General features: G+C 42.2%; 1 protein-coding gene across 1 annotated transcript in view; it reads left to right on the top strand.

The window, feature by feature from the left end:
• The window catches only part of PPP1R3A (protein phosphatase 1 regulatory subunit 3A), a 29,931-nt gene extending 12,047 nt beyond the window's left edge, over positions 1 to 17,884 (top strand). Inside the window, exons 2-4 of the mRNA XM_028746979.2 lie at positions 10,723 to 10,781; positions 10,895 to 11,031; positions 13,393 to 17,884. Of these exons, the coding sequence (XP_028602812.2) occupies positions 10,723 to 10,781; positions 10,895 to 11,031; positions 13,393 to 16,233 (3,037 nt within the window). The 3' untranslated portion in view covers positions 16,234 to 17,884. The remainder of the gene's footprint in view (positions 1 to 10,722; positions 10,782 to 10,894; positions 11,032 to 13,392) is intronic.
• Positions 17,885 to 18,670: the final 786 nt, after the last annotated feature.

An 18,670-nucleotide genomic window follows, 5' to 3' on the forward strand; every position in this document is an offset into this window, starting at 1 on the left:
ACATGTTTATGAGTGAATGCATGCAAAGTGACACAGATGAAAAATAGACCAATCTGGTGGTGTACCAATCTGGTCACTGTAAAGAAGCCCATGGTACAAGACAGGCCAATTGTCACAGCACCATGAAGAGCTTTCTTATGAATTTCTAAAACGTTCCAGACTCACGTTTTAAATCCCCTCCCCATTGGTCAGTTACCCTCTAAATATTGAACATGATCAGCATGCTAAACAGCTCAAATATCATGCTCAAATATACTCATCTGCTAATCATCTCCAAAGGTGGTAATCTGCAGTGACCTTAGGCATGTAAGCCTTTAATGTTAGTCTAATATATGACTAGATAGACCAATATTCTGACCCATACTTATCTCTGGAGACACTCAAGAGCTGGTTTCCATGTAATACACTACTGGTTTAGATGCCCTGTCCTACACTTCCTGTCTCTTTCAGGCATGTACTTTATAGATGTAAAGAGTGTGTAATGTGTGGTCTATTAGGAATGTTTTGGAGCTCTCTGTATCATAGAAGAAGGTGCTACATTCTGTGCTGCTGCTCTTTTTCAAACAGGGTGCTGATCACATGAGCCAGCTGCTCATATGAGTTGAAAATGAGATAATCAGTGGCAGAACCTTGTGAAAGCATTTGTCTTCATGTTTGCTGCCATTCATGCAGCAGACTGAAGCTAGGATTTACAAAGCAAGAATCATAGTGAACAATGTGGATTAATGAGTGTAATGCCTCTTTATTTCAGCCAAATGGGTCTTGGAGTTGGACTTGGGGCACCTTGTCTCCCAGGTCCAATGCTTGTCTTTTAAGCTCAGGGTATGGACCTTCTGGGTGGCTTTGAACAAGAATACCCTGTCTGCATTACCACTGCTCTACTGAAGCATTCCCAGGGTGACCGATTATGGACTCATCTGAAATAATGCTCCAAAGAACTCGGTACCTCCTACCATGGGGACAATCTGATGGGACTGTAGAGAACATCAAGAAACTCCGGTGTACAGCCCGAGGGCACAATCCACTGAGAACTTCCCCTGCCAAACTCTGTTGAAATGAATGGGAGCTTTGCAAGTCTCCCATTGCAAGGCTCCATACATTTCATTGGGCTCATGCAGGAGAACGTCCTTGGTCCACTTGGCCCCAAGAGCTTAACGTGTTAGTATCTCAACAATTAGAATATTTCCCCCTTGTTGTTGACCCTTAACGACAATCCTTCTTCAGTTTAAACTCAGTGCTTTTTGTCCTGTTATCAGGAGGAAAAGTGGAATGGTTGAGCCCCCTCTTTGTCAGAGATAAGTTTTAATATTTGCAAACTGGCAGCTTAGTCTCAGGGCTGTCGCAGGCAGAAGTATTTGCAAGTGTCGGGTGAACTGAAACCGTCTCTTGCCCAGTTTCTGCAAAGCCACACTGGAATTGTGCCAATCCCTGCTAGTCCGAGCCGATTAAGAGGATCAGTGCTGGCTGCACAGCCGGGCTGCTGCCAAATCCTGCTTACCAGATGGAATAATGCCGGCTTCTTGGCCATGCGATGCTGGCTATATTGACAGGGAAAGAAACACATCTTGCACAGTTGCCTTAAAAAAAGCATTCCTCCTGTGAACTCAGGCAAACGGGTGTTGAGCTGAGTAACGAAGGTGAGCGCAAGCTTGCTGACGATCGGAGCTTGTGATGAAACTTTTAGATGACCTTGTCATGAACAGGAAAATCATGGCTAAGACATCTGCACCTACATGCCAAAAAGGTTATGAGAACTAGCCGTCACTTGATACAACATAATGACTACCCAGGAATGAGGTCATGTTCCTCAGCATGAAGAAGCCTCCAATTCCTACCTTATGCCTCTGGCACTCTGACCCTGGGTATATGATAAGGCACAGACTGGAGCACTAAGCCAATGGTATCCTATATGATGTGAGGTCAGAACTCTCCTGCCACCATGTCTGGTTCTGGAATAGTGCATTGCTGGGTTGATTCTAATATGCTTCCATCTCTGCCCATTTGGGGGTGGTTGCTCTTCCCTAATGTAGCAGTCGCTCACCTTGCCGAGAGAGCATGCTGAGGCCCAATGGTTATTTTGCTGCATCTTAATACTTATTGAGTGGTTTAGTGGCTCACAAGAGCAGGGCTTAAGATCCACTTTATTCTAAGAAGTTAAAAGAGCGGTCAGCATAAAAGCATCTCAAGAAGTGTTGAAGAGTCTGAAAGTGGAGGGCCTGTTTGTTACAATGGGAGGATCACTGCCAAATAATGCAGGATTGCCCCTTTTTAGAAGGCAACACTCTTGGTGATACTTTAGAAATATTGCTCTTGGGGATACTTTAGGAATAACCAGGAGAAGTGCAGCAAAAATGCCTTACCACTTGTACGTCCTCCTCTGAGAAGATGTTGACCTTTGTTAACTTATATGAATCCATGATATCTACAAGCACTAGTGGCTCTGTTCTTTGGAGAATGAGAAGAGAAGTGTTTCTACACCTCATCGCATGAGTCAGTCAACTCTGAATACTGACTGAAGCTTGAAAACAGCAAAACAATCTGTGCAATTATCTGACTAGCATAGGATTTAATTTGCCTCCAGTTGCTACTGTAACCACACCGAATCCCTTGTCCAAACTTAATGTGGTCCAGTGGAAAGCTGACATTTCTCAAGAAAAGCCAAACCTAGTGTGCCAGAGAGTGGCACGAAGGTTTTGATCCAGAATGGAACCCCTACACTGGCAATTTGTGTAAACAAACAAACAAACAAACAAACAAACAAACAAACAAACAAACACTACACATAAGGGTACAGCTACATAACTAATATAACATCTAATTTCACAGGAACAGGATTTAAGCCATCTTTTGCATCTGTGGCAAATAGTATAGGTTTGGGTTTGCACCTACTTAGTATGGAGGAAGTGAGACAAGTCTGACGTACATGGTGTGAGGAAGAAATATAGCATTTGCTCGTGAAAACTGGAAACAGGATCCTTGGGTTTTAGTGGAACAGGGAACTGGTGACATGATACTTGCATCCTGCACTACAGATATGAGGCATTGCTCAGCACTCAGAGCTGCTGTGTTTACTGCTATGTATGTTTACGGGGTCATTAGCAGAACAGATGCGATTACAAAATTTTGACTGCTTATTCTATTTTTGTGGGGTCTGTCCAAAGCTATACTTCTCTTGTCCTAAATCCAGCACTCTGCAGGCCCCACACCAGTTGTCTGTGCTTCCTGAGCTTTAAAAAAAAAGTCCATGTGTGGAAAAACCTCATTTTGTCTTTCTCTGGGCTTTCATTGAAGCAGCAGACATCTGGGAATGCGGCAGAGTACAAACCACCAAAGAGAATATTCCTAGAATGAAAGAAGGACATTCATCACTAGCAACCCATGCCCTCCTCAAATGTAAGGGAAGCAAAACCCAAACCCTGCATCTTGCTCACGAGTATTTCACAGAAATATTTTCTTCCCTTGAAATATTTTTCAACACCTCCCTCCACCCCTTAACAGAAAAATGTGGGAGACATATTCAGCACAGCACTAGAATAATACCTTGTAATTAAATATGACAGGTATTTTAAAAGTCATTCCTTCGCCTCTGTAAGAACCTGCACATGAGCCAATAAGTTCTTTACCTTCTTATCAGCTACACCTTTTATGAAATTCAAAACTTCACTGAAATTCATAAAACACAGAATTTGGATTAAATATTAAGGTTCCTGTGGTTGTGGATGTTGATTATACCAAAATCCATTTCACATGTTTAGCTCTGAACTGGCAATTTTTTCTTGTTGTGCCGTTCTTAGCTACCACCATTAGTCATTCCTACAATTTCTCACAATATATGTAGCCTTGTTAGCTTTTAAGCTCCATTTGTGGTGAGCCATCTCTGCTTATCACTCCCATAATATTTACATGAGACCTACTGAAAATGTGAAAGCTGCAGCTGCTTGATGTCTTGCCCTGCTCCAAAAAATCTGCAATAACCCTGCATAGTGCAAAACAAGGCCAGCTGGAGATGGCAGTTTGAGATGAGCAGAAAACACTGGGTAGCCAGGATCCAGATAAATTAGACTGGGTAAAGGTGACTCTGAGAAGGCTAGACTTGAGAAAGGAACCTGGGACTAAGCCTAGAAGCAATGTAAGTTGCTTAGCAGAGGCCTGAGTTCACCTGGGCACCTAAACATTGACACGGAGCCCTGCTTACCCCTTAAAAGCTTAAGGGTAGCAAGAATTCAAAGAGGGCAGTGCTGTGGCCTGTGGTGCTCCAAAGCTAGAATGCCTCTCACAGCACCCCAGGGAAAGAGGTGTCCTGGGCAGCTGGAGATATGAGGGAACGGTGAATTCTGGTGCCTTGGTTTAGCAGTCTAAATCCCCATCACCAGAGGAAAGTGTTGGATTTTCTTGTTTTGGGTGGTCTGTTGAATGCTCTTTTTCAGACTAGACGTCAGGCTGCTGACCCTCCCTAAAAGTGGCTTCCCTTTCACCAGAATCACTGAGATCTAGAATCATCCACAGTTTCAGAATGGACAGCTTATGCAAAGCCCATGATGTGATGTGTTGTAGAGCAAGATATGTGTAAAAGGCAGACTCCCTCTATCATACGTTGGCTCACAAACATAAATGAATGCACATGAAACTAGAAGGTAGAATCAAAGCAAAGGATTGATACAATACCGATAGAATGAAAATGTAATTGGAAGCATCTACAAATGTCCACAAGGCAATGGTTTTTGTCCAGTGGCTGTGTCAATAGAAGGCAGCTTGCCCAACCAATCTTCACCTTCCCCATCTCTTTCCTGCAGCCCCCAATAACCCCGAAAAGCTTATTCAAGGGGACCTACTGATCATTGTGGGTTGTGCCACAATGTAAGATGGGGGAATGAGGATGTGGGAATCTCCTAAACCAGACAAAGGAACCTTACACAAGCAGAGCTCTATTGGGGAAAGGTCCCTTAGCCCAATTTTGTATCATTTCACTCTCCGTACTGCACTTTCATTGATGGGGTCCGTTGAAAACGGCTTCTCTATGCAAACCAGGAAGTGATCTCTCCAGACAATGGTATGACTTTTATTTTCTAATCTCAGTGGCTGCGATCTCCTGTGTGATGTGGACACTGCTAGGCAGCTGAATGTGCATGTGTACTCTGTCCTTTTCCCTTTGCAAGTTGTCTTCCACTCACAGAACCATTGGATACAACTCAGTGGATTTTCTGTGGGAAGCGACCATTTGGTGCCAGGAAATTGGAAATATATATTTCCTTTTGTGGTTTTCACATACCCAGGGCACTTATCCAGGGCAGGGGTGTTGCTTGACGATAGAGACACTGATTAAATAAAAACATTATTTGTCCAAAACACCTTTTCCCACTGCGAATAAGATACTGGTGAACTAAGGAAAGAAGTAAAGGCTACATTATAAATTCAAAAAGGTGGTGACAGGTCATGTGTAGATTGTTGTAGCCAAGTATAAATTTAGCAACCTGCCGCTGAATATTTTTGGAGAATTATTTCAGCTTGCCTGCAAGATGTTTGAATAAAATGGAATGGAAAAAGATGTATAATTCATTATAACTCCAGGATTTTCCCTAATGGCAACACATAAATGCCTCCCCTACCCAAATGGAATTATACAGGGCAGAATCTACAAGACAGCTCTCCTACAGGAGAAGTTCCTATAGTTGGGAGGAGGGAGGGGAATAAAACTGGAAAACTGTAAGGCTGGAAATGGAGCTGAAGGCCGTCTAGTCCAGGTTAGGATGTTGTCATTGCAATCGCCCCTAAAGCAAGGATGCAGAATCTGTAGCCTTCCAGATGCTGCCAAACCACAGTTCCCATCATCCCTTGTCTTTGGCCATGCTAGCAGTCATGCTTCTCTCCATTGCCATGTAGCAGCATCAGTAGTAAATGTTGCAACAGGGAAAAAATACAAGAGGCCTCCATATTTAGTTAGAAAGTACATCTAACTATTTCAAGTGAAATAAGCACTTGCTACAGAGGAACCTGTAAGCTGTTTACTGATTTAGTTTTGTAGCAGACTCCTCAAAGGTATACTTAGGGGTGGAGGAGAAATTTGGTTTTGTTTACGTTTTAATGAGAATGTACCTAGTTCACAATTTTTGAACCAATCCACAAACTGAAACAAAGCTATCCTAAGAAATTCACTCTTCTCTGAATTTCATGATGCAGTTCTCTTAAGAATGCACATGTCAGAGAGTCATGCATAAAAACACATTATACTAGTGAACATAGCATTCTGTTAAGGAAAATAACATGCAAAAGTGTATATTTCAGTCACAACTCTGTACAAAAAAGTGTTTAATATGGTAAATTTGCACCAAAATGCTCATGAATTTTCATGAGGGTTTTTTTTGTTTTTAATTGCAAATTTCTGCAGAAAGGAAGAAAATGAGAAACGAAGAGACCAGGAACTGACATATCTGCCCCCTTACTTATACTTGATCTTAAAACAAATGTCCCAAAGGGTATTTCTGTTATAATATTGTGGCCGATGCTGTAACTGCTGCTTTTGCCGTTGTTGTTACACAATTCTATGCACTGCTTTTGCAAATTAACAAAATTGTTAGCCAAAACAATTGTTTAGCCTGGAGAAGAGGAGGTTAAGGGGTGATATGATAGCCATGTTCAAATATATAAAAGGATGTCACATAGAGGAGGGATAAAGGTTGTTTTCTGCTGCTCCAGAGAAGCAGACACGGAGCAATGGATCCAAACTACAAGAAAGAAGATTCCACCTAAACATTAGGAAGAACTTCCTGACAGTAAGAGCTGTTCGACAGTGGAATTTGCTGCCAAGGAGTGTGGTGGAGTCTCCGTCTTTGGAGGTCTTTAAGCAGAGGCTTGACAACCATATGTCAGGAGTGCTCTGATGGTGTTTCCTGCTTGGCAGGGGGTTGGACTCGATGGCTCTTGTGGTCTCTTCCAACTCTATGATTCTATGATTCTATGATTCTAAAATGACAAATCCCTGTTCAAAGTGACTTGCAGTGTACTTGATCTTATTTATTTGCTCCTGATGGAGTGTAGGAATAGGTCTTGGAAGAGTTTGTTTTTAACAGGGATCATTATAAACCCTTTGTCCATCACTTTTGCAGGGGTTATGTTCTGGGTCTCCACACATCTATGTGAAACTTCATAAAGTGGGGAGCACCCTGAAAACACCCTTTAAACGCCCTCTCTGACACTCTCTCTTCAATCCATACCAAAATACTGCATCCAAAATTATCCACAACTGGAATCAAAGCTCTTGGGCTGGCAGGAGGCTGGAGGATGCCTAGGAAAACTGCTGATGCTGCTGCTCTATCCCACACACCAGCTGTTAGACGGGGAGGCTGAGCAGCGTAAGCAAAGCCCTGCTGTGCCTCTGTCTCTTCGGGGCTTCCTCCACCCTCACTGATGTCCTCTTCAGGTTCCAGGAAGGGTCTTGTCGCAAGGCACAAGGACTCTCCAGCTCTGTCCTGCCATTTCAGGATAGTAATTAAATTATTTTATTATTTCCTGGTGCCATGTGCATGCATAGTGTGTGTGTGTGTGTGTGTGTGTGTGTGTGTGTGTGTGGAAATACCTGTAAGTCCTTATAGTCAGGGCTTTTTTCAACCAGAACTCAGTTCTGGCACTTCTCAGGTGGACGCAATTGCCATTATAAAATAACAAGGGAGGCGTTTGTGGTGAGTTCTGGCACCTCTTCTTCTAGAAAAATAGCACTGCTTATAGTGCTATTAAAAGAACACAGCGAGGCGACCTTTTCTGTGGTAGCTCCATGTCTCTAGAATTCATTGTCAGCTCACCACACTCCAGCCCTGTAGAGAGCCTCTGAGGACCTCTTGGTTTCAGGTGACCTAGACATGAATTATATCTTTCATTGCTGTAGTGCTCTTTGAACTGGAATAATAAGGGAAAACAATGTTTTCCTATTTGGGATTGAGCAGTGTTTTCCTATGGCTGATTCATTTAGTGCTGGGGTGTTTCGTACAAATCATCTTATATTTTATATTTTTGAATGTTCATCATGAAAGCTGCCTTGAGAGCGTTCTACCCAGAAAGGCAGCCTATAAATATTCTCAAAGTAAAATAAAATATATTCTTCATTTCTTCCAACTTCCATCTGTACCCCACCTCTTTGCCATCCTGGCACTCAAAGCAGCAGACTTGGGGTCCTCAGGAGGTCTCCCACTTAGGCACTGACCAGACTGACACCTGCTTAGCTTTAGCAAGGGGGTGCACTGTGATCAGTTGTGTGCCAGTTGACTTGTGAAAAAATTCCCAGGAGATGCGATAAATAAACAAGTGATTTTAGGGACACATTTGGCCAGGGGTGGGTAACCTTCTTTGGCCTGAGGGCTGCATGCCACTTGTGCATGGGGCCATAGGCAAAGGTAGTCAGAGCACCAACATGAATTTTCCCACCCTGGCACTGTGTCTACCTACTCATCACCACTTATTGGCTTACTTCACAATAAAAATGTCTTTGTGCTTTCCAGTCAACATAATACTACATCAGGGGGAAAAGAGAAGATCAGTAGGGTTAGGCTAAAAAATATGAAACCTTTGATTGTTTCAACTGAAGCCTTTGCTAGTGAGCTACACAGCTAGCTTGTGAGTCAGTTGTAAAAAACATTTGCTTTGTACACCAGCAATGATGTAAGGATAGGTGTCACTGGAACTACTTGGGTTTCCTTCCTTCCTTCCTTCCTTCCTTCCTTCCTTCCTTCCTTCCTTCCTTCTCTGACCATCACAACAAACATTCTTTGTATTATCAATTTCTAAAAACGCTTTCATTCATGTAGGGAAAGACACTGGCATTTCAAATCAGAATTCTCCTCAAGCTGCGCCAAAGCAGTCTTTCCCAAGGCACAAGCTATTGAAGAGCCTGGGTATAAATAACAATAAAAGAGAACAAAACAGATGGCCTACCTCTCCTTGTCCTCAGCCACGGAACGTGCAAATTAATCTGAGAATGGAGAATGCATGAGACAACACAATTATTGACAGCAAAGGAACATAGTGTGTTGTTGGAAGATGTCTTATAATCAGTCAGAATTCAAACAGAATCATGCCCCTGTTGTAGAAAGTGCTGAGCAAGGGGTTCTTGATATAGTTTGTGCTCACAAATGTGGATCTTAATAGATCTAGCAGTCATATGCATGTATATCTTCTTTAGGGGCACAGAATGGCATGAGCGACCCCATATGACTCTCTTCAGGATTAAGACACCACTATTTGTCACCAGGGCTGTCTTAAGCATATGCGGCACCAGGGTGCAAAGATCCCCCCCCCCAGGTTGCCTAGTCCCAGGCGTGCAGGAGGGCAGAGCTGGTCAGCCGCCTCAGCGTCTCGCTGGCTCGGTCATCCCCGAACTCATGGCGCAGAGCCACCCGCAGCAGAAGAGCCCGCCGCAGCGCTTTGACCGATGGGCGGGCTCTTCCCCAGACTCAACTCTTGGGCCCTGGACTCTTGGCCTGGCGCCCCTGAGAGCCCAGCGCCCAGGTGCCCCGCACCCGTAGCGCCTATGGATAAGATGGCCCTGTTTTTCACATTAGTTTGTTGATCAGGCCTGGATAGATGAGTCCATTTACTATTGCATTTTAGCAATGTTATGTATACAGTGGCGTAGCGTGGGTTGTCAGCACCTGGGGCAAGGCGCCCCCTAACCCGTGGATTTGCGCCCCCTAACCCGTGGATTTGCGCCCCCTAACCTGTGGATTTGCCCTAACCCCAGATGTTGCGCCCAGTGCGGCCGGGCCCCCCCTGCACCCCCCACACTACGCCACTGTATTTATATCCTTATTACAGTGGTTGGTACCTCGGGTTAAGTACTTAATTCGTTCCGGAGGTCCGTTCTTAACCTGAAACTGTTCTTAACCTGAAGCACCACTTTAGCTAATGGGGCCTCCTGCTGCTGCTGCGCTGCCGGAGCACGATTTCTGTTCTCATCCTGAAGCAAAGTTCTTAACCTGAAGCACTATTTCTGGGTTAGCGGAGTGTGTAACCTGAAGCGTATGTAACCTGAAGCGTATGTAACCCGAGGTACCACTGTACATTTTAATATTATATGTGGGATTAAATTTGTATACTCTCCTTATACTACTTAGGATTACTTAGTATCATTTTTTGTCTTCAGTAAACACAGTTTCTGAGTTCAGCTCTGGAGGTCAGTATATCATTTGTTGTGCCTTATATGGAGTCAGACCAATGGTCCATCTTGTTCAGTATTGCCTACACTGGCTGGCAGCAGCTGTGCAGTTTCAGGCAGGAAGTCATTCCCAGCCCAGTCTGGAGATTGAACGTGGGAGCTTCTGCATGCACAGCCAGTGATCTGTATGTCATACACAGAATGGACCCCAACGAATTGCAAACAATGTGATTAATGGACAATTGCCTCGTGGATATGGCCCAAAAAACAACACAAGGAATGGGATAATCAGTCTTGGGGGGGGGGGGAAATGTTTTGGCCCTCTGCTTCCAGCCCAACTCATTTGGAAAGGACACAAAGATGTTAGGCTACCTCTGGCAACTGCCAGGGTCTTCCTATGGTGGCCTCAGACGATGATACTTCAAGCCACATGGGAACCCTGTTATTTAAAGTTATGTTAATGGGGAAATGCTAATGGCTTATTCTGCCTCATTAATTTTGGTGCCATTAGCTTTGCAGATAAAAAGATTTCGAACTTAAATTCTGGGGAGCATCACTGACTTTCTTTTCTCTTTTAACAGTAAAGAAGAAATATTGCCACCGGCTGATGAAGACATATGGAATAATTCCAGGAGTTCAGGTATAAAACTCCATTCAATTAGTTCTTCCTTACCGCACATCTTAATTTTTAAAAGTAACAAAACACCCTGATATATATATGTGTGTGTGTCTCTCTCTGTGTTAACTCTTCAGAATCAGACATCCCCAAAATTCTTTATTCGCATGTGGATGATAATGAAATTCAACAACGTAAGGAAAATGTAAGCAGCAAAGATGTGGAACGTAACGAAGATGATAATGAAGATAATGAAAAAGAATTAGAGTTGTTGGTAAGTGTTGTGCATAATTCACTTAACGGTTTGAACCCATTTATTCCTCAAAGAAAGTTAGTTCTTCTCCAGCTTCAACAGTGCGGATAGGTACACAGAGATCTGCCCTTGCTATGCCAACATCAGAGCTTTAACATGATTGGTGGTAAAAAGTGCTTTGATTCAGTCTATTCCATTATGTTCTGCTGCCCTTAATTCAATAACTTATCTCTTTTCTTCTTTTTATCACAGGCGATAGGGGACAATTTGAGAGCCCTAGAAGACTATTTCAAAGTCCTGTCTCTCTGGTCTCTGTGATCAGTGTACACATGTATACAATTTTTGTTCAGTAGACTTCCTTTGTTCTACATGTAGGCTGCCTCACACAGACTATGACTGGATATAGATGGCTGTTTGCCCTGCAGTGGCTGCTTGTAAGCTCACCACAGAGCAACAGCAATGATGTGGGGAGTCAGTTATCTTGGCATCCGGCCAATGGGTAAGGTGAATCATGCTGTACCCCACATCCCTGGTATGACAGCTTCCTCCTTTCTTCCTGCTAATGAACCTCTTTCAGACCAATATTTGTGCACATCTTGGTCATGAATCTCACCTGCCAGCTATAAAATATGCATTCCCAGCTCCTCTGATTCATATCAATTCCCTTCTAAACGACAAGCATTTAACCTGTGTGGGTTGTCCAAAATAGGCTGCCTTGCATTTTGTGGGAAGAAATGACAGCAAGTCTGGAGCTCATATCGCTTGTGTGCACACAGCTAAATAAGTATGGAATATAATACTGTTTGTTTGAGAACACAGGAAAGCTGAAACCCACAACAGGACTTGCAGCCCTTTTGGACAGTGAGCAAGAAAATGAATTTTTCACATATAAGCATGAAGACTCCCTTTCTCTAACTTTAGGGTAGTTAAGAGTTGTCACCCAATGCAGGAGCATTCACTGTCTGAAAATCAGCATCTTTGTAAATTTATTTTTTGAAACTTTTTTTTTTTAACAAAAAGACAGAAATAAGAAGCTGGGGTGGGGGAAATCACAGGATACTCTTAGCATTCCCTGAGACAATGAATACACTAAAATTTAACAGTTTTTAACAAGAAGGGAAAATCAAAGTGATCATCTGTACAATAAATGAAGAGTGTATATGTATGTCATTCAGATTTTAATTTACCTTATGTGCTGCGTAATGAATTAAACAATGGAGGCCTATAATAAATGGAAATGCAACCAAATCTTTGAAACCCAAAGGCAATTGCTCACAAGACAGCTCGGCAGTTGACAAGTAACATGAGCCTTATGTGAGAAGAAGGGAAAATCGTAAGATTTGCATATAATTATTGAGATCATGCAAATGTCAGTTATGAGGAGGGAGAGAGAGGAGGGGGAAAACCCAGGCATCTCACTATTAAATCCTGACAGTTGGCATCACTGAAGAGCTCAGATACATTTGAGCGCCAGTTGGCAGAGGGTCATTAAAACAGAATTTGCAGAAACATTAGTTCCTTCACTTTTCTTTGAGTGACGTTTTACTATTAATAGTTTGCAGAGGCTTTGCAGAAAACATATTAATAAGAGTCACTGTAATGGGGGTATCTGCAGCAAGTGTAAATGTAACAAGGTGGCCCCCAAGAAGCTATCCTCTAATTGATTGGTATGAAACCATCAGCCTGAGTATTCGAAAGCAAGGAGAGAATGCCATGACAAGGAAATGCTGTTGAATTGTATAATGCAATATTTGGAGGGGAGAGAGAGAGAGAGAGGGAAGAAACTTACTCGTTCCTGGCCTTTCCTTTACTAACTCCTTTTACACTTTCTGGAACTCTCAAAACATTCCGGTATGCAGCCTGTAAAATGGGTGCTGAGAGGAATGAAGAAAAGGGAACCTTTAGAGTATTTGTCAGTGTGCAAATGTATCTTTATTTTACCGGACAATACCATTCATTCTCTAGCTTTGATATGCGGTGTCAATGCAGTCAGTTTAAAATAAAACATGCCTGGGAGGGAATGTGCTCTGTGAATGAATTAGCTTCTCTTGTAGAGAATATTCTCTTTTGGATTCATTTGTATGAAATGGACTTGCAGCTTACTGAGCTCATGAATAAAGAGGGTGGGGAGATGGGGGTGGGGGTGGAAGTGAGAAAGAGAGGGGACTCAGGGCTATTTCATTTCTTGCTTTTACACAACCTTCTAACACCCTTTATTTTAAAGAGGACACGCAACATAAAATCTGTAACTGATTTGTTTTCTCCAAATTCGTCTTACTGAATACAAAACTTTCCTGATTAAATCCTTCCTTTTATATATCTAAGTTTATGTGTATGCACACATGCATTCTGATCATTTTTTTTCTTATTCTCTTCTTTCAGCTAAGTCAGCACTTCACTAGAGCCAAGGATGAAAGGAATTTATACACAACCGAGCCAGTTAGATTTCCAAGTGAACCAAAAGAACAGGGGGGCAAGACGGACTCTGGCTTGCTTAGGCAACCTCTGGCGATAAGTTCATCTGAACGTGCTTTACAAGACAAAGGTCTGCACAATAACCAAACATCTTCCACAGGAAATGATTTTTGTATGATACCCCCAGAAAAATTGACTGCACTGGACTCGGTAAACAATAGGGCCCAGTCTTCAGAAAGCTTTAGTACCATTGAAACCCTTTCATCACTGGAGCACTGGTCTGGAACGAAAGAAAAAGAGACCGACCGTTTTACAGATGTTATCTCAAGTAAACATGGGGTGTGTCAGGCAGATGTTCAAAAGCATGAATCTGAAGATGCCTCAGGAAGCAAAACAACGGAGAGTTTGTTAATCAGAGAGGATAATGGTGATCACCACAGAAAGGGGTGGGAAACAAGGCCCCAAATAGTACCCTTAGAGTATGATGAAGCCATCGAGTTAAAAGAGGAAGTATTGGAAAGAGTGGATGACAAGGTCAAGCCATTTCTTGGGCAACATATGCAAGAAACCTCTTCTCAAACTCTTGAATCAGTTTTAGAAAACATTGACAAAAAGGAATTCAAAATTGAGAGATATGGGAACAAAAAGGTGTATTTAAGAGGAGAATTTAATACCAATACCTTAGCTGAAGCTAATGTCACAGCAAGGTCTTTCACAAGTTCGCATACCAAAGATGACATTGTAGAAGAAAAATATAAGTCTGAGTATAATCTTGATAAGGCGAAAGAAATAAAGTTGAGCATTTTAGAGCAATCTTCAGAAGAGGCACAAGCATGCCCTACCAATAGGCATGGAAAAGATTCCGCTGAAATACAAAATCAACAACCATTGTTGTTCACACCCAGTAACAATGAAGGCAGTACAATAGAGAAGTTTTCTCAAAGAGAAATGATGAGTCCTGGTGTGTTAGATGTAGCAAAAGATGAGGAATTACATGAATCCATAGATATATCATGGCTAAATGCTGGAGAAATCTCAGGCAAAAGAAATAAGCAGGAAAGCACAAATTCTGTTGTAGGTGAATTAAGTCAAAATTTAAAGGGAGCAGAGAGTAGTTACCCAGAAGACATTCAGGCTACAAGTGGGATTTGCTTGAGCTACCCAAATTTGGTACAGGCAACTGATGCAAGTATATCCACATATTCTGCATCAACAAATGTAGAAGATGTCTTTGATGCTGGAGGAAATTTAGAAGAAGGGAAGCACAGTCAGGGCTATGACCTAGCAAACAGAAAGATGTTGCAGGCAGAGCTGTGCCAAAGTGATCCTGGCAGGTTTACTGATGATGATCAGAGCAGCAGGGTCACATGGGGGGATCAAAGTTGGAGAGGCTTAGGAAGTCAATTGGCAGAAAAGGAAAGCGAAGCCAGTGAAGGAGTGCAGGTGGAAGAGCTAACAGGTGGTGAAGCTATGTGGGGAATTAAAGACGATACAAGATGTTTGGATGTAACTCCCACAGATGAATTGTTTACCTGCCAAGACCCGGTGAGATATGAAGAGTCTTATGTAGTGGAGCATGATAGTATAAGGGAAGCAGAGGCAGTTACAGCCTCTTATATAATTAAAATGACATCAGAAAGCACTCCAGAAAAAATGTCTGCTGGTGAAAAAGCAGTAATTGTTAAGCTACCTCAAGAGACCGCACTAAGTGACAGGTCCACAGAGGAAAAGGAAACAGTGTTTGATATACATGAAGGGAGAAGTGATGGTTCACATTATCCTCTTTGTCAATGCAATACAGTGGGTGTATTATATGACACCAAATTTGAAGAGGAATCAGTTTCAGATATTTATAATGCACGCATACATGAAACAGTGCACGGAGAAATGATGTCAGTACGCAGTGCAAGCGGAAAGCTTGGTGGAGCAGAACATAGCACTGGGAATGATTCACCCCCAGATGAAATATTATGGACTTCTGCTGCAGAAGGAAAAGCCATTTCAGAGCAGGATTTATATCCTGAAACATCTCCGAAAGCTTTGCAGGGCCTACCGCAAGGCCTATGCAACAAAGAGGCTGAAGAGGCAAGTGTCTGGAGAATGCTTCCTCACGACAGTGCTAAAGCAGAAAGCAAAATTTCCCCTTCTGAGGTCATTGTTGCTGGCAGCTATTGCGAAAGTTCATCTGTGACATCTTCGGAAGAGTCCAGGGGAGCTCTTCCTGCTGAGGGGGGGCAAGTGTTGCATCCAGACACAGAAGCTTCAGTCGATATTGCAGCTGACTCAGAATGCAGCTTCACCTCAACTGGTGAAACAGCTCCCATGATTCCAAATATTTCTTTGGAGACTGAACTCCAAGAACTTCCTGAGAGTTCAGCAGTGCTGCCTTCTAGTGAGAAAGGAGAAAGAAGCACAGGTCTGTTTCCCCATCAGCCAGAGCTCAAACAGGAGAAGTTATTAGGGCCAACCATTTTAATTAGTGAACCCCTAGAAGAAAGAGAAGAGAGAATCTCAGAGTCTGAATGTTTGATAACTGAAGAAACATTGAACACTGATGGGCTTGGCCACCAGTCTGTTTTTGGTCACACAGCAATTTCTGGCCAGCAAAGTGAAGTTTATAGCTTACCATCTGAGTGTCTCGTTTTAAAGCACATTGGTTACAAAATACTTTATTTCCTCTTGTTCGTTGTGTTTTGCGTCACTTTGTACCACTACGATTTAATTGTTTGCTTTGCACTCTACTTCTTTTCATTGTATTGGCTATACTGTGAGGGCAGGGGGGACGAGGAATCGGTAAAAAAAGAGTAGTATCAAGCTGCCAAATGTCTACATGAAGCACTTAACATTTAATATCAGTATATCCCAAAGCACAGCCATGTCCACACAGAACCAACTCAAGATCCCCCCCCCCACTTCCCTTGAAACAATGCTTAAAGGAATGTACATGGAGTTTGCTCCCTCATATAAGTAATTATTCTGCATAGGACCATTAAGTTTGGATCATTAAATACCTATATGAATATGAGTTCTGAAGCACATCAAGTTGAAATTAAATACAGCTGCTGCTCCTTTTCTGGTTAGGAAGATGTGAAGCTTGAGTCTCTTCAGAGTCTCTTACAATTTTATCGCGCTCATTTGTTTTGTAGTAAAGCTTTATTTTCTTTCTGAAAGGCTTTTTAAAAAATGGTTTTATATAGCAAGTAAGTAAAGAGGGAATGGCATTATTACTAACACAGTAATAGGGCATGTCCACTTAGGAGTTTCCTGTATTTTATACTTATGCACTAAAATTGAAGGATGAGAAGTAGGCCCCACAAAATAAGGTATTGTGTGGCCAGGGAATTTTGCACACCATTCCTCAGTGTGGACTATATCATGTCCCTTCATCCCACGATTTTCCTGTTTTGCTGGGTGAACAGATGGGAAAACCAAAGCTGCAGTATTATTTGCAGGGATCTGATGCACCGAGTTGGAGCCCTTCTCTTCCTTCTCTTTCAAACTATGCAATGTGGACATGCCCTTAATATATTAATACTGACCATAGGCACGATCCACTGGGATGTCACTCTGCATGCACCGCTGAAATTGATAGGAGTTGTGCAAGAGTGCAAGGAATGTGCCCCATACGCATTTAATGATGTACAACTAGAATTAGCAAGCATATTTTGGGAGAAAAACTCAACTTTATGGCTTAAGTAGAGCCATCATCAGACATTGCCAATCAGAATTAAGGAAACATATGAGGAGGGTCATGCGGTCAAGTATGCCAGCTCTGCCCTTTGTCACCATTCTCATCTCCCTCCAAATTGAGGAGGTCAGTCTTCTGAAGCAGAGCCTTCTGCCCTCATGAAGGTTCACGTGTCCTTTAGAACCCTGATTTTCTAGCGTTCTAAAGAACAGAGAAAGATTCCATGAGTACAAGAGATCCCCCACTTCAGAAGATTGTCCTGTACACACCGGAGGGTGACAGAAATAGTGACAAGTGGGGGGCAGAGATACCCCCAGCTCTGATGTTAACTTAATACTTCTTGATAATGCCTGAAGGAGGCATAGGTGGCTGCTGTTGTTTTTCCCCCAATGTGATGATATTAATTAATAAATGTCTGCACAGTTACAACTCTAGACTCCAGTGCAATTGTGATGTAACTTTGTATGTGTAAAAAAAAAAAAGTGCTATGCAGAAAACAGGCTCTTGTTCACACCACAGAGCTGATATGGACTGATGTAGACTGAAGGATACAAATTAAAGCCTGGTTGTCTTTAGATATTGTTTATATATATATATATATACATACTTTTTTGTAAATGAAGACTGTGTAACGCAAGGGAAGAATTTCACTTAATTTTAGCATTATTCCAGTTGGACTTTCTGAATGATGTTGTTTAAACCATGTTGCTTTAGAAAGGCAATCCCAACAAGTGTTGAATAATAGTAATAATAAACAAATTTTGAATGGTTGGATTGTGTGTGGATTACTTTGGAACCCCGCAAGATAATAACGAGTCCTAAGCCTTCTTGCTGCAAGGTTGATGCTCTAAAAGTTTGGATCAGTTGACAAGCCTTGGCTTTGTGAAAATTATGGAAAAGCTAATAAAGAAAGAATCCATGAAAATCAGTTGCTTTGGTCATATTGGGCCAATCTTGAAAGAAAATTCTTTCTTTCTTTTTGTGGGAAGACAGGTAGATTTACCTTCTCTTGCCACAATGATTTGCATCAGTCGACAGACTCCAGACTCCATAACTGGTAACTTTGAAACCCTTTTTAAGTAATATCCAGCATTTCCCCATATCCCTATCTTTCTCCATATACCTATTCTTGTGCACTGCCCAAGAATCCTATGGCTCCACTCCCCACACCCCGAGCAATATGCTTACATATCCATGCCTTGACATTTGTATACTTGTTTTCTTATATGATCAAACTGTTTCACACAGATTTTCTCGGTAGAGCACATTGTCCCCATTTAACAGATGAGGGAGGGTATGCTAAGGCTGATTGTACCTTGCCACCTTGTGCATTTAGAGTAATCTGAGGTTTGAGTAAGAGACTTGTTGACTGGGAGTTTAGGTGATTAACCACTCCATTACCTTTTCTCAGTTTATCCTTTATATTAAAATGGAAAATGAAAAGTTGTGGATCCAAAATGGTGGTCAAAAGGTTGACAGCTTGGTTACTTAGCTTCTTATCTAATTGTTTGACTTTTAAAATATGTAAAATGCACTGGGACCTGCAGATAAATATAT

This window comes from Podarcis muralis, chromosome 10 (assembly GCF_964188315.1).
Source record: "Podarcis muralis chromosome 10, rPodMur119.hap1.1, whole genome shotgun sequence".
NCBI classification, from domain to species: domain Eukaryota; kingdom Metazoa; phylum Chordata; class Lepidosauria; order Squamata; family Lacertidae; genus Podarcis; species Podarcis muralis.